The sequence below is a fragment of the Rhinolophus sinicus genome, linkage group LG15, assembly GCF_036562045.2.
Source record: "Rhinolophus sinicus isolate RSC01 linkage group LG15, ASM3656204v1, whole genome shotgun sequence".
Taxonomy (NCBI): domain Eukaryota; kingdom Metazoa; phylum Chordata; class Mammalia; order Chiroptera; family Rhinolophidae; genus Rhinolophus; species Rhinolophus sinicus.
This window is the reverse complement of record NC_133764.1, coordinates 22,213,003-22,227,538: the sequence shown is the minus strand read 5'-3', so window position 1 is coordinate 22,227,538 and position 14,536 is coordinate 22,213,003. Positions and strand designations below refer to the sequence as shown.

Sequence of the window (14,536 nt, the reverse complement as noted above, 5' to 3'; positions counted from 1 at the left end):
TTAGAGGCTTTATTGAATGAGTTGAGGGGGAGGGGTAAGAGAACCTTGAGGTGATTTCCTCTAGGCGATGCCTCTGCTCAGCATGCTAGAAGGACCTGGAATACCCAAGAGATGAATGTGAGGTTGTGCCAGGGGACGCCAGTCAGGTGGCCAGTAGGCACTGGGTGTGTGTTGGCGGGGGAGGGGGGCTCAGAGGCACTATAGGAGCGATGGAGCTCTGCTCAGGTGACGTTGGGCTCTGCATTGGGTGGGCGCTAGATGACAGGTGGGGCGGTGCATCGACGGTGGGCCTGCTAGCTTGAGGGGCCACTCTGAGAAGGGACAGTTCTGTGATGTGCTAGAGAGCGCTCCGCATCAAGGGACAGGAGGAGGTTGCGGGGAATTGGGGATCAGGCGGGCATGGAGAGCACAGAGTTTGGCAGTGGGGGCGCTCCGGGTCCCCTGGCGACCCCCAACTCACCCAGATCCGGGTGCTCCAGAATACAGTGCGCCACGTAGGCCGGACGGCTGTGCAGAGTCCTGCATTTCTTGCAGAAAAGGATCTCGCAGCGCGCACAGCCCCCGCCGCGGGGTGGTGGTCGCTGCGTCTCCAGCACGCACCGCTCCTCCGAGTGGCTCCGCTTTCTGCGAGCGGGGACACGGACGCTCAGGGCCCCGCGCCGTCCCCTTCCGCCCGGCGCCAGGCTGTCCTGCGGGAGCCCAGGTGCGCGCCCTCACCTGTCGACCGGAGCCGCCAGGCTGCCAAGCAGAGCGAAGGGGCTGAGCCAACCCCAGAAGCCGAAGCCCGCGAGCCGCAGCAGCGCCAGCCGCTGGGTGCTGGACTCCTGGTGCAGCGGGCAGTAGGACACCGAGCCCCGCTCGCGGCCCTCGCCGCCCTCGGAGTCCTGGCACTCCGCTTCGCCCTCGGCCTCGCTCTCCTGCAGCGGCCTCTCCTGGTCTTCCTCCTCCGACCCCTCCTCCGCGGACTCCGCCTCCGCCTCCCTGGTCCCGGGCTGCTCCAGTTCTTTCTTCCACAAGGGGGTCTTCACGCCTGCGGGGCGGGGAGAAGGTCACTGCAGGCCCCCTGTCCCCGGGTACCCTGCCTGTTGCTCACAACCTTGAGCCCCAAAAAAGTCAGGCACCTGAAGGACGGTGCGTAGGAGCCAGTAGGACTCCAAGAGAGGGTTACAGTGCCCAGGATTTCCCGGGTGAGGGAGGGCCTGCCTGGCTGCTCCTGATTTCCTAGTGTCGTGCTGGGATGTCATGCGGAGTCTCTTCTGGGGTCTCTAGTTCCGCTCCCCACATAAGAACGCAGGATGTGGTGAGGCCAAAAAGGAACACCCACGGAGCCATTGGTAGGGGAGTCATACCACTATAGTCTCACTGGCGGCCGGCCGGGCGAGACACAGGAGGCAGGAGCCACATGATCTGCAACTTGCCGTCCACTTGTCTCTGCCAACCAACCCACTTACTAGCTGCAATCCGCCTCTCTGCAATCTATAATCCACACTCCACCACGCCATGCCACTACACCACCACACTTTGCTAGCGTAGCCGTGGCAGTTGTATTAGTGGCCAATGGCTCACTGGTTACAGTTGACAGCCAACTAGCCACAGCTGATGGCCATCCAATCACAGTTGATGGCCATTTACTACCTGAGCCAGCACCTTTCCATGTGAGACTGAGAGCCTGGAAACTGCGCTCCTGGCTCTGTCCCCACACCCAGGTTTCTGCACATTCTAGCTAAGGACTCTGGGCAAGTCACACTGCTCCATCAAGCTGTCTCCTCATCTGTGAAATGGATAAAAAGTAGTGCCTATCCCAAGGGTGGTGAGGCAGGTATGAGATCGTCTGTGTAAGGTGCCCAGCCCAGGGCTGGGCAAGTGGGAAGCAATCCACAGGAGACAGCAATGAGGATTGCAAACCTGGAAGAAATTATGGCTCCTCGCCTTCCTTCTAATTGACTCTAGGATGGGTACTGATCTCTGTGTAGGGCTGTCAATAAACATTAAGTGCCCTGGTTGAAATTCCCATAGGTGGTAGTATATGTATATATTGTTTTCCTGTATGGGACATCCTTCTTGGAAGTGGGCCTTGCCTTAAGGAAGCCAGCATCACCTGTGGCGGAGTGTGTGAGCAGGTGGGCACACAGCGCCCCCCTGTGATTAAAACAAGGCACCTCAGATGGGCAGAACAATCAGAAAAAGTGTCTTCTACGGGCAGACCAGTTAGGAAAAGGTGTCTCTTCCTCCTGCCAGGCTTGACTCCAATTGCCAAATGGATGTCAGCCACCATTGACCCCCTCTTGCTGATCTTTGTTTGGGGCACAAACCACAAATCCAAGCAGTCTCCCCTGCAGGCAGGAAGTTCCCAGGCTGACATGGAAAGTAAGCTGCCTGACTGGCCGGTGTCCACCCTCACCAGCAAACACTGGCCCAGCACCATGTGCCTTGCTGTCGCTGGATCTGGGGAGCTCGCCTTGTAATGAAAAGAAGACGGGGGAAGGCAGGGAAAGCACAACTGGGATTTGCGCTGGGCAGGTCATGAGAAATTGCTATTGGTCCCTGCCCAACCTAAAAAGGTTGGAGACAATGAGGAATGATAATAAAAGGAGCCTTCTAGCCCACATGTATTGAGCAGCAACTGCATGCAATCGTCATCCAGAACTCTTCCTACATTGTGTCCCTTCATCTCAGGTAGGAGATAAAGTAGGTCACAGAGGGGCCTCTGAATTTCATCCAAGACTTTTGGAAACCTTTCAAGAAAAGCTGCTTGAAAGATTCTGCCAGTTCTTGGTGTTGTTAAAGGTGGAGAACCCAGGTCCACTGTACTTTCATTTAGGAAAACACATTAAGGAGCCTTCGGTTGTGAAAGGCCAGACCTAGTGCACAGCCAGAAAGGGGTGCCGGGAACTTTTCAGGAGGAGGGGAATTGGATGGAGACTTGGGGGTTGGGCTATGGAGTTTGAACTTCGGTAGCATATGAAGGTCACAGAGGGATTTAGCAAAGGGTCCAGTGCTAAACTCATGTCTTTGGATTCCACTGCTGTGTCCATTTCATTCCTATTCTACAGTGCTCACTGAACACCAAGGGCGGCGGCCCTGCAGCGCAGGAGCTTCTGAGCGCTTGGATGCAGGACACGCTCAGAGCTGTGTTTTAGGATGTCCCCTCTGACAAAGGGAGTTATTACGTGGTCAAGGCCAGAGGAGACGAAGGTCCAAACAGCAGGTGGTAGAGATGACGGAGCAGACATCAAGAATATTCAGGAAAGAAAAAGGAGAGTGCTTGTACATGGATGGGGAATGGAAAAAAAGCTGGACTCCTACTCCAGGGTTACCATGGTGACGGGCTGGTTGGTCCACACTGCAGTCCAGACCCTGTCCTCTGGCCCCGCTCTGCGTCCAGCCCCACTCACCGAGCTTATCCATTCTTCCCAAGTCTGTGCTGCCCTCTTCCCCTGATGAGAGCCTAGGACGAGAGGGAGTAGCCAGAACCCACAGAACTTGTTTTAGTCTCTGGGGCTTCTGTTGGATCACAAGGGGTGGGCTAGAACCTTACCTGCCTACAGGGTTCCAAGCAGGAATAGCTACCTTTTCTATAGCTACCTTTTCTAGAGCCTCCCAAAGCACTCAAAACCCCAGTGTCCCCTATCTTCCCTTGTGGGGAGGCATTCAGCTGCAGTAGAGGGTGGCTTTGGCCCCCAGTAGCTGGGGTTCAAATCCCAGCTCTACCACATAAATATAAAAGGTATCTGACCTTCAGCATGTTATCTCTCTGACTCTCAGTCTCCTCATCGGTAAGTCAGACAGAGTGGCACAGTACCACGTTACCTGGCCCACATAAAGCACTTAAAGCATTCTGTTTATTTGTCTTCGCCTTTATATTCTATCTCTATCCTTCCACAGCTCTGCTCTCCACTCCACCCACTTCCAGCTCATTGCCTTAGCTCAGGGGAAACCCAGCTGCCATATCATGTGGACACTCCATCAACCCTTTGGAGAGGATCATATAAGCGAGGAACCAAGGCCTACTGTCCACTTCAGTTTTCTTGTTCCCTCATCCATAAAATGAGTACAGCAATCATAGTCTTGATGCCTTTAAAAGGTAATAGAAAGAAAATTCCTTTCTAAAGGTAAAGAAAAGCCCTGCATGATATGACCCCTCTCTGCCTCATATCCCATCTCTCTTTGCTATTCCTGAACTATGCCAGGCACACACCTATGTGGAGCTTGTGCACTGGCTGTTCCCTCTATCCGAGTGCCTTTCCCCTAGATACCTGCAGGTCTCGCTTCCTTACTTCTGTCAGGTCTCTGCTCAGATATCACCAGATCAGTGAGGCCTTTTGTTGTGCGGGGCGGCCTGCGGGGTCTCTGCTCCCGCTCCCCACATAAGAACGCAGGACATGGTGAGGCCAAAAAGGAACACCCACGGAGCCATAGGTAGGGGAGTCACAGCACTATAGTATCGCTGACAGCTGGGTTGGAGACACAGGAAGCAGGAGCCACACTGTTCGCAACCCTCACTGCACTGCTTGCAGGCTCAGCCCCCATCTTCTTGCTAGCCCTCATTTTCTGCTAGCGAAGCCATGGCAGTTATATTAGTGGCCAATGGCTCACTGGTTACAGCTGACGGCCATCCAATCACAGTTGATGGCCATTTACTACCTGAGCCAGCACCTTTCCACGTGAGGCCGAGAGCCTGGAAACTGCACTCCTGGCTCTGTCCCCACACCTTTCCTGACCCCTTTATATAAAATTTCACACAAGCCCATCTCCTTTAGTTTTCTCCCTGGTGTTTATCACCATCTGACTTACTATAGATTTGTTTGTTATCTGTCATCCAGCAGCCACTGACATGTAAGCAGCCCCCATGAGGTCAGGGGCCTCATTTATAGCTCCATCCTTGGGTCTGTAATAGTGCCTGGCACACAGTAGGTACTCAAGAAATATTTGTTGAATGAATGCATTGCTGTGGCCATGGTGTGAGGTACTGTGATGGACAGCCCACTCTAGAGGAATCATGTAGTTAGATTTGGGGATGGGGCATGTTCTCCAAAGAAAGTAGGAATCATGATGCCTAGACAGGGCTGCTGGGAGAATCACTGAGAGCTGGGACCCACCCAGTCCTGAGCGTGTGTGTGTCCTGACAGTCTGATATTTTTCCATATATATTATTCCGTTATTCCCCGTAACACCCCGAGAGGTAGATATTATTATTCCCATTTTACAGTTGAGGAAACTAAGGCACAGACAGGCTAGGTAGCATATGAAGGTCACAGAGGGATTTGGCAAAAGGTCCAAAGCTAAACTCATGTGTTTGGACTCTATTGCTGTGTCTATTTCATCCCCATCCTATAGTGCTCACTTAACACCAAGGGCCACAGCACCCCTGACCCTCCTCCCCCCCCTTCCCCAGAAACCCCCCCCTGCTCAACCCCAGCCTCTCCTCCCTGGTGCACTGGCTCCAGGGCAGACTCTGCAGGGCAGTGCTTGCCTGCCAGGAAGGGTTAACAAGGAGTGTTTGTAGCAGCCGCTGTCTCCAAGGAGAGAGGAAAGCAGAGTAGAGAGGCCCACAGCCATACCAGGCTCCAGTGCCAGCGGTGGGGGGTGGGAGGCATCTAGCCCAGCCTGTCCAGTCCTGGGGCGGGGGGAGTGCCTTCACCTCCATCTCTCCTGGAAGGTGGAGAACTCTGAGCAGACTGGGCAGTGGAAAAGTAAGGTTGCTGCAGGGCCACCAAGTAGGGAAAGTTCTGGCGGGGACTGAGGAATGTGGGGGGGGGGGGGGGGGGGCGGGTACCAGGCAGGTCTGGTGGCGGCAGCTGAAGCCAGCGGCAAGTAGCAGAGCCGGAAGTCCTAGGCTCTGAGAGGATAGAAGGGGAACCCTGAAGTCAGAGAGAACCAACCAAGACGCAGCAGCTGGAAAGAGTAGGTGGCCACCTCCTCCCCTGTTGTGGAGCCATGTCCCAGCCTGAGGGACGTGGGAGGAGGCCTGGGACCCCGGGGCCTCCTGTGCGCAGCATCCGGCCCTTTAAATCCAGCGAGCAGTACCTGGAAGCCATGAAAGAAGACCTGGCCGAGTGGCTTCGGGATCTCTATGGTCTGGACATCGATGCAGCCAACTTCCTGCAGGTGCTGGAGACGGGCGCGGTGCTGTGCCAGCATGCCAATGCCATCACCGCGGCGGCTCTGGCCTTCCTGGCTGAGGCGCCTGCCAGAGCCCAAAGGATTCCCATGCCTCGGGCCGGGGTTTCTTGCAACGGGGCCGCCCATCCGGGCACATTCCAGGCCCGGGACAACGTGTCCAACTTCATCCAGTGGTGTCGCAAGGAGATGGGCATCCAAGGTACCCACTCTGGACCCCTAAGCTCCTTACCTTGCCAAGCATCCACCTCCTCTCTGAGGCCCAGGGTGCACTGGGGATCAAAAGCCAGGACCCACCTTCCAGATTTGCCTTGGGCCAGCTCATCCCTTTTCGTGCCTCAGTTTCCCCCATCTCATACTAAACCCTCAAAAAATAAGTGTGTTGATTGAATGATTCATTCATTCAACAAACACATATTGAGTACCTATCTACTTTGTGTCAAGCACCATGCTGACTACTAAGGACCCAGAGCACTGAGACCCAGTGTCGAAGGGGTTCAGGGTCTAGGAAGGGAGATGAATGAGTCGATACCTAAACTACAGCCCAAGTGATAAAAGCTTAAAGGAGAGTGTGGGGACAGAGCCCCAGAGAGCAGTTTCCAGGATCTCGGCCTCACATAGAAAGGTGCTGGCTTGGGTAGTAGATGGTCCTCAGCTGTGACTAGTTGGCCATCGGCTGTTGCCGGTTAGCCATTAGCCACTGATATAACTGCCGCAGCTAAGCTAGCAAAGTGTGGTGTAGTGGCGTGGTGTGGTGGAGTGTGGATTACGGATTGCAGAGAGGCGGACTGCAGCTAGTAGGTGGATTGGTTGGCAGAGACAAGTGGACGGTAGGTTGCGGATCGTGTGGCTCCTGCTTCCTGTGTCTTCAACCCAGCCGCCAGTGAGAATATAGTGGTATGACTCCCCTATCTATGGCTCAGTGGGTGTTCCTTTTTGGCCTCACCATATCCTGCGTTCTTATATGGGGAGCGGGACTAGAGACCCCGCATGCCTCCCCGCATGACAGAGAGGTGTGTGTGCTGGGGAGCCAGGGGAGGAAACAGCGACCTAATGAAGCGTGGGGAGGATGGAGAGACCACATAGAAGAAGGAGGTGTGAGCTGAGTCTTGTGGAATAAAGAGAAGTTTGGGGAAAAGGGAATTCTAGGCAGGGGCACAGCTGGGACTAAGGCACAGAAAAAGCACTGTATTTGGATGACGGAGAAGCTGGGGTTGGTGAGGGCACAGGGTGAGGGTGGGCAGGGCGAGGACAGGTAGGAGGCACTGGACATTCGGGAGGGGCCAGTCATGCTGGGACTTGTGACTCATCTCCTTGGCCTTGGACCCAGCAGCAGGATAAAGCTGGATGTTGCAACATCCTACATGCCAAAGGCAGTGGGGTGAGGCCGAGGAAAGGGTCAGGCTGAGCTACTGGCTGGTGGCAAGGCAACCAAGGGCAGGATTGGAGGATGGATCAAAGCTAGTGTTTTACAGAGCACTTACCACGTGTGGGACTTTGCACACAGTAACCACTACCCTCTCAACAATCCCATCCCCATTTTACAGAAGAGGAAATTGAGGCTCAGGGACTAGCTCGAGGTCACCGCTGGTGGGTCAGTTAGGGTTCCAATGCTAGCGCCGGGCTCCAGAGCCTGCCTGATTATAGGTGAGCTGGGGGTTGAATTTGAGGTGCCTGGTAGGAACTGGAGGGGAGAGAAGTGGTCTGGAAGCAGAATAAACTGCTTCTTGCTCAGGACCCATCCTGGCAACTGAGTGGGGAGAAAGTCAAGATGGAGTTAACCCTTCCCTCGCTGAGGCCCACAACCAGGCCCCAGGTTCTTTTGCTTGGCTGTCACCTCTTCCCACCCCAATGACCTCTCCTGTTAGATGGGCCACTGTCTGCACTCAGTGCCTGAGCGACTTGGCCCAGACCCTTCCTAGGGGCTAGCTTGACTCGGGGTCCTCAGACCCAGACCACCCCCCATGCCTGCCACCCCAGTCCCAGAATGGCCCCGCTGACTTTCGCACCCGCTCAGGCTGCCGGCCCCTCCCTCTCCCCAACCCCCCACGACCAGAGGTGCTGATGTTTGAGACCGAGGACTTGGTGCTGCGCAAGAACGTGAAGAACGTGGTGCTGTGTTTACTGGAGCTGGGCCGCCGGGCCTGGCGCTTCGGAGTGGCGGCGCCCACCCTGGTGCAGCTGGAGGAGGAGATCGAGCAGGAGCTACGGCAAGAGCTGGCCCTGCCCCCGCCCGACTCCCCGCTGCCCACGCCGCCCACGCGCAGGCCCTGCCACTTCCGCAACTTGGACCAGATGGTGAGGAGCTTGGACACACCCGTAAGACCCAGCCTCCCTTTGCCCCGCCCTCTTCTCCCTCCTCCACCCCAGCCCCCTCTGCACCACCAGCTTCTTGAGCTCCAATCCCCTCCTGGACAATAATCCACTGTGTGACTTTATGTAAGTCATGTCCCACTCTGAGCCTCAGCCCTAATCACATATAGCAGTAGCTAAGCCTCTTATCATTTATTATTATTATTATTATTATAAATCCAGCACTCTACACCTCTCTCGTTTAACCCCTGGTGGGACACTTTTTAAGAACACAGACTCTAGCACCATCTCTGACACTTTGGGTCAAGTCTCTGAGTGCCATGGTTTCACAGCTGTGTGACTTTAGTCAAGTTGTTTAACCTCTCTGTGCCTCAGTTCCCTTATCTGTAGCATGGGGATTATAATAGTACCTACCTTCTATGACTGACATGAGTATGAAATATTAAAGAGCAAATGAAGTGCTCAGGAAGTGCTGGCACAGAGGGGGCTTGTCATAGGAGTTAGCTCTTACTTTGATTTACCCCATTCCTACCACCGAGAAATCGGGCTCACGGAGGTTTCTTAACTTGCCCAAGTCCTACGATGCAGTGGAGGCAGGACTCTGAGCCAAGCCTGTCAGATACCAAGGTCCGCCTTTTTCACCATTACACGCCGCCACCTCCGCCAGCTGACCCATGAGGGCAGTGAGGCACAGGTGACCACTCACAGTCTTGTTCTCACTGGCATTCAAAGTCTCTACTCATTTCTCAGCCCCCAGCCCTGACCTCAGCAGAAGTCTCAGGCTGGCTGTGGGGGCAGCATGGGGTGGGGGGAGCTGGGCACCTGTGCAGAGGGAGGGATGTACCCACTGCCCACTGTCTGCAGGTTCAGAGCCTCGTGAGCCACTGCACGTGCCCCGTTCAGTTCTCCATGGTCAAGGTGTCTGAGGGGAAGTACCGCGTAGGGGACTCCGACACCCTCATCTTTATCCGGGTAAGTCCAAGGAGGAGGCTGGAGGGGCTCTCAGAGTCAGCAGAATAGGGTTTCCTTCAGTGGGAACCTGCCCAGGCCTGAGGCAAGGACAGGCTATCACCATTCACCCCAACTTATCAGGCTTTGGGACTTGCTTTCTCTCCCTTGGAGAATTCCAGAAAACTCCTGACAAAGTTGGCAAGCCTATCCCTTCCTCCCATAAGGGCAGCCAGAACGACCACTCCCTCCCCCTTAGCCTAGTCCAGAGGCGTCCACAGGAAGAAGTAGGCTATGACGGGTACTCCCAATTTCCACCCACACGCTTGGTCAGAGCAAGGGCCCTGAGAGCCCAAGTGTGTGTTCAGTGCACGGCCCAGCCACATGGACCCCACAGCTGCCCCCTCACATGCCTGGCTTGTACATTCTGCAGCTTGAGCAGTAATACAGGTCTGACATGTGCCTCCCACTACCTCCTCCCCACTCCCCCATACCTGGCTGTTCCTCACCGGAAACCGGTACCTGGGGGTGTGGCCAGCAGCTCAGGGCCATGGCCAAGCCCTTTCCTTGGACATAGGCCACACCTGGGGGCAGCGCCAACTCCCTGAGCCCTCACCCAGACCCTAAGCCAACAGCCCTGACAAGTAGGCTGGGGCAAGGAATTGTGGCCCCACTTTTTGACAGAAGAAACGGAAACCTGGAGAGACTGTGTGCCCCAGAGCGCAGTGTAGCTGAGATTCCCTAGGATTCTTTGACACACACTACAGAGCAAAGCCAGGGCCCCATTTCTGATACAAGCATTTGCAGGGCAAACCCTTTACAGCGAGGGGAGAGAAGAGAGGGCTCTGGGGCTGGACTACACAATGCTTGTGAGATCCCTTGTCTCGTTGTGGGGCAGCTTTCTGGTTGTCAGCCTGGCCTCCACCCTTGACAACGTGTTATCCGATGCCAGTCACTCAAACTGCAAAACATGCACACTCAACTACACGTGTGCAAGAGAGTGTTTGCATGCGCGTGTGTACATGGAAGGGGGTGCATGCTAGGAGCCTGCAGGCTGGTCCAGGAAGAGTGGAGGCTCTCTACCCTTCCCTCAACCTTACCCTTGCCCACTGCAGGTCCTCCGGAAGCACGTGATGGTGCGTGTGGGGGGTGGCTGGGACACACTCGGCCATTATCTGGACAAACACGACCCCTGCCGGTGCACATCCCTCTGTGAGTCCCTGAGAGTCCCCTCTCTGTGTTCTGGGTCGGGAGGCCGGAAGTGGGTGGTAGGTCTGATCTCCAGGGGAAATAGGTGTGTGGGGCTGTGGCAGGGATGGAGGAATGAAGCTACTCTAGAAGGGACAGGTGTGGCCCCATCAGCCCTAGAAGGAAAGCTGAGCAGCAATGGTGCAATACCAGTTATAGCCACAAGATGACGCCAAACACACAGAGAATCAGCATTTGGTCGGGGTGCCTCTTGGCGGGGCTTAGGTCTGGCTCTGCTGTCCACGTGGTGGCACCAAGCATAACTTGGAGGGGTCTTCAATCCTCCGATAATCTCCATCAGCACCTCAAGACACCCCAAATAAGCATGCAATCTAAGTAAACGATGTGGATTTGCAATACAAACTCAGCTTTAAACTAGTTCCCCCCACCCCACCCCAGGCCTCCGACCAGATTTCATCCCTTAATTAAGCCCCTGTAAGGTAATTTTGGCACTGTCGCTGTCACTGTCATTGTAGGTCCCACTGTGTCTAATATGGGATGTTGAGGATAGGACAGCTGGGGAAGAGGAACATCAGCAAGAATTTAACCCTTTTCTTCTCTCCTCTCTGGGGGGCTGTTTTGGTAGCACACAAGCCAGGCAGCTTCCTGAAGCCCCCAGTTCCACCTGTGCAGCATGAAGTGAGGGTGCAGGATGAGCCCTGGCAGCCACAGCCCACGATGACGATCAGCCGTTCCCAGAGCCCACTGCCCCCTGTGGACTGGAAGACATACACTTCTTCAGGCCGAAAGCTGAGGCCCCCTGCCTCCTCATCCCCCACACCCCGCAGGGAATGGGGAGCCGGAGCAGGGGTCCTCAGAGAGACAGCAGCGTTCCTGAGGTACAGGGGAGGGATAGGGCAGGGCCTCTTTCTCTTTTGGAGTCCACATTCTCAGAGGCCACCTCATCCCAAGACAAAGAGAGCAGGTTCCTAGGCAGTGGCCCTACCCCAACAAGACCTCAGGTGTTCAGAACCAAAAAAGCACCCAGTACCTTTGGGATCATCGAATTACTTCATATGCCCTCCCATTTCACAGATGAGGAAGCTGAGGCTCATAAAGGGAACAGACTTACTCAAGGTCCTTCTGTCATTTCATGGTAGAACAGACACTAAGACCCCTCTACCACCCAAGACTGGGTGACCTCTAGTTGCAGGATTTGAAGTAACCCAGGGTCCATACCAGGTGTCTTTCTATGTGCTACACAGGGAATGTGGGAGAATAGACTTAAACAGTGTCTGTCATAAGGAAGACTCTTGGGCAGACACAGAGGGAGAGGCAGTATCTGTTCCCTTCAACATGAAGTCTGGCCCTCTTGGAGTTCTGGCTGGGGAAAGGCTATCCCTTCCCAGAACCAGGGCCTGGGTTAGAGGACCCTGCCAGCCTTATGATTCTCCCTTTCAGGTGCCAGGAGAGGCCATCCGCCCCATTTCGGAGGCACCTGCCAGCTGGGGACAGCTCACCCATTCCCCAATCCTCACCTACCCATAGGGGCCGAGACCCACGGTGCACCTCCTCAGGGAAGAGGGAGGACAGATACACCCCTGAACTCCCCAGAGGAAGGACTCCTACATCTTGGGTTCACGAAGAGCCAGACAACTGGGGAACCCATGCCAGGGCCCCAACTCCCCAGAGACTCTGGGCCTCTGAGGCCACCAGCAAAGGGACACCAGCAAGAGGACCATCTCCCCCGCCTCGCTACTCCAGCTTAGCCCAGCCCAGGGGCCCCAGGCAGCCACCCTGGGGTGAAGTCGAGGGCGCTTCCTCTCAGTTCAGGGAACCAGCATCTGTCCGTTCTCCATCCCCTGTTAAAGGACCCACCAAGATCCCTGTCCAGCTGCTTGCTGCCCGTCCCCCAACTCCAGGAAGAAGTTTTCCAGGTACTGCAAGTGGAGGTCCCACAACAGAATTAGGGAGAAGCTCCATCCCACTAAGGGCTACCACTGGAATCCTGGCTGGGTCCAGACATGGGGACTGTTCTGTGGAAGGGAGGCAAGGGGACCAGAAGCTGGGCATCCAGGTGACAGCAGAGGCTGGAGAGTCCTGGGACCTGGGCCCACAGAACCACGAGGGGAGGTACACTCCCCTGCCCCTGGATGGGACCAAGAAGCAAGCCATCTACCATAGCCTTGAGGAGGAGCTTTTGGCCAACATGAAGCTGCTAGAGGTGGGGGCTGCCTGTCCCCAGGGCCCAGGGTCTGGGGTCATCCCTCGCAGTGGAGTCTACGTCCCCAGCCTGGGTGGGCGGTGGCCTGAGCCTGGAGGTCCTTATGACAGAGTCATCCAAGAACTGGCTCAGGGGCCCCCACCCCTCATTAAAGTGGACCTGGGAGCCTGGAAGACAGCCCCTACAGGCTCCCCTAAGCTGGCTGTTACCACAGGCCCAGGAAGCCCAAAAGGGAAACCTGGAGCCAGAGAGAGTGTGCCAAGGACAAAGGCAAGCTTGAGTGCCAAAGGCACCAGGATGAGGAAGGTCCCAGCTCAAGGAGGGCAGGACAGTTCAGTCTGTACTGTGTCTGCCAACCCGGAGGACCCCACACCTTCGCCCTCCGACCTCGATCCTGACAAAGCCAAGGCATGTCTGGGCAAGGGCAAGAGAACACTCCGGAAGCCCCAGAGAGTGCCGTCCATCTACAAGCTGAAACTGAGGCCCAGAATCCGGCCCCGGAGAGACCACAGGCCTGAGAAGCGGCCTTCACGAATTCCCAAGCCCCTGGCCTACCTCCGCCTGCGTCCAGCCAGGGTGCCCCCTAGCGGCAGGCTGAGAGCAGCAGCGCTGGGTAGCAAGGGAGGGGAGGGAGCTCTGGTGGATGGAGCCTGGGCTGGGGAAGAAAAGGAGGAAGGAAAGGAAAGGAAAGAGCCAGCCGCCGCACTGGAGAGCAGCCCCCAGCATTTGGGGGATCTGGGAACTCAGCAACTTGATCAAGTTCCACTCCTACCTGAAGAGGAGTCCTGGGTCTGAGGAGGGGCTTCTCATCCTGGAGCTTGTGAGTGTGGGGAAGGGGAAGTGAAAAGAATGCCCATGTATCCGTTGGACTCCCAGATGCAGGAAAGGAAGGAAAGGTCCCTCTCCTCAATACAGGGCCTTGGCCAGGCAGGGTCAGAAGACAAATATAGACTCAATTTGCATGATTGAGCAAAAGGAAAACCCATTACTCCCACTCCAACTCCAGAGTTAGGCGAGGGGCAGTGGGGCCACCCTATATCTTATCGCCCTCCCCCAGAACAGCTCACCAAACTCCTGTCCTCTGGCCCTCTGGCTATGCCCACCGTTTCCACAACTGTTGTAAGTTATTAAACACGTGTGAATCTGACCTGGAGTCCGCAGCTCTGGAGTCTCGCTCTCTGACACTGTGCTGGTGCAGGAAAGTGCAGCCTCAAACGTTCTCCCACTCGAGGGGGAGGGGATGAGGGGAGGGAGCTGGGGTAAAAATCTTCCTCTCTTGAGGCTCAGGCAACCAACATCACCCGACAGCCCATCTTTCCTTGAAGCCACAGGTGCTTCAGCACCACGGACAGGGACAAGGGCCCCACTACACGGGTTTCTTCCGTACTTCAAGCTTCGTTTTGAGGCTTGGGAACTGAGATCAGAGTCAAGACGGAAGGTGGAGGGCGTTAACACATCTACACCCATGAAGCTATGGCAGAGAGGCCACAGAGGTTCCGCAGCAAGTGGGACAAAGACACAGAAGCAGAAACCGGGATTGACTCTAGTTATGAAAATTTTCCTGGGAGAGTGGCAGATGTTACGTATGCGTCCCCTCTGGATGGTTTCCATCAGTGGGAAGGTTCAGGGGTAGGTGAAGAGATGAGTCCCAAACTCTTCCCTTTAGTTCTCCTGGTTTCCTTGGGTTCTGGGACTCGGGGCCACCTCATCACCCTCACCCTCCTTGCCTGGCAGAGCTCAGCA

The 14,536-nt window shown here is 55.7% G+C and overlaps 2 protein-coding genes across 3 annotated transcripts; one reads left to right on the top strand and one right to left on the bottom strand.

Annotated features, from left to right (window-relative positions):
* Positions 1-6: 6 nt before the first annotated feature.
* Positions 7-14,483, bottom strand: LG15H17orf50 (linkage group 15 C17orf50 homolog). 2 transcript variants are annotated; one of them, XM_074319457.1, is made up of 4 exons: positions 13,942-14,483; positions 718-1,030; positions 461-624; positions 7-95 (listed from the first exon to the last, which is right to left on the bottom strand). In XM_074319457.1, exons 1-4 carry the CDS (start codon positions 14,402-14,404, stop codon positions 61-63), a joined length of 975 nt encoding a protein of 324 aa, XP_074175558.1. In that variant the 5' UTR covers positions 14,405-14,483; the 3' UTR covers positions 7-60. The 2 variants fall into 2 exon arrangements, with proteins under 2 accessions (XP_074175558.1, XP_074175557.1); XM_074319456.1 differs by lacking the exon at positions 7-95 and having other exon boundaries at positions 175-624.
* GAS2L2 (growth arrest specific 2 like 2) lies at positions 5,511-13,946 on the top strand. The gene is made up of 6 exons (XM_019732592.2): positions 5,511-6,322; positions 8,177-8,418; positions 9,298-9,405; positions 10,497-10,593; positions 11,216-11,468; positions 12,031-13,946. The coding sequence occupies exons 1-6, from the start codon at positions 5,938-5,940 to the stop codon at positions 13,586-13,588; spliced, it is 2,643 nt and encodes an 880-aa protein (XP_019588151.2). The 5' UTR covers positions 5,511-5,937; the 3' UTR covers positions 13,589-13,946.
* Positions 14,484-14,536: the final 53 nt, after the last annotated feature.

Bases quoted from the DNA above. Each gene is read 5' to 3' on its own strand.
- GAS2L2 (XM_019732592.2), top strand. From the start codon at position 5,938: ATGTCCCAGCCTGAGGGACGTGGGAGGAGGCCTGGGACCCCGGGGCCT. The intron at 8,419-9,297 runs GTGAGGAGCTTG...CACTGTCTGCAG, and splicing joins TCCGCAACTTGGACCAGATG to GTTCAGAGCCTCGTGAGCCA. The intron at 9,406-10,496 runs GTAAGTCCAAGG...TGCCCACTGCAG, and splicing joins ACACCCTCATCTTTATCCGG to GTCCTCCGGAAGCACGTGAT.
- LG15H17orf50 (XM_074319456.1), bottom strand. From the start codon at position 14,404: ATGGAAACCATCCAGAGGGGACGCATACGTAACATCTGCCACTCTCCC. The intron at 1,031-13,941 runs GTCAGATTCACA...CCCGCCCCGCAG, and splicing joins TCCAGAGCTGCGGACTCCAG to GCGTGAAGACCCCCTTGTGG. The intron at 625-717 runs GTGAGGGCGCGC...CCCCGCTCGCAG, and splicing joins CTGGCGGCTCCGGTCGACAG to AAAGCGGAGCCACTCGGAGG.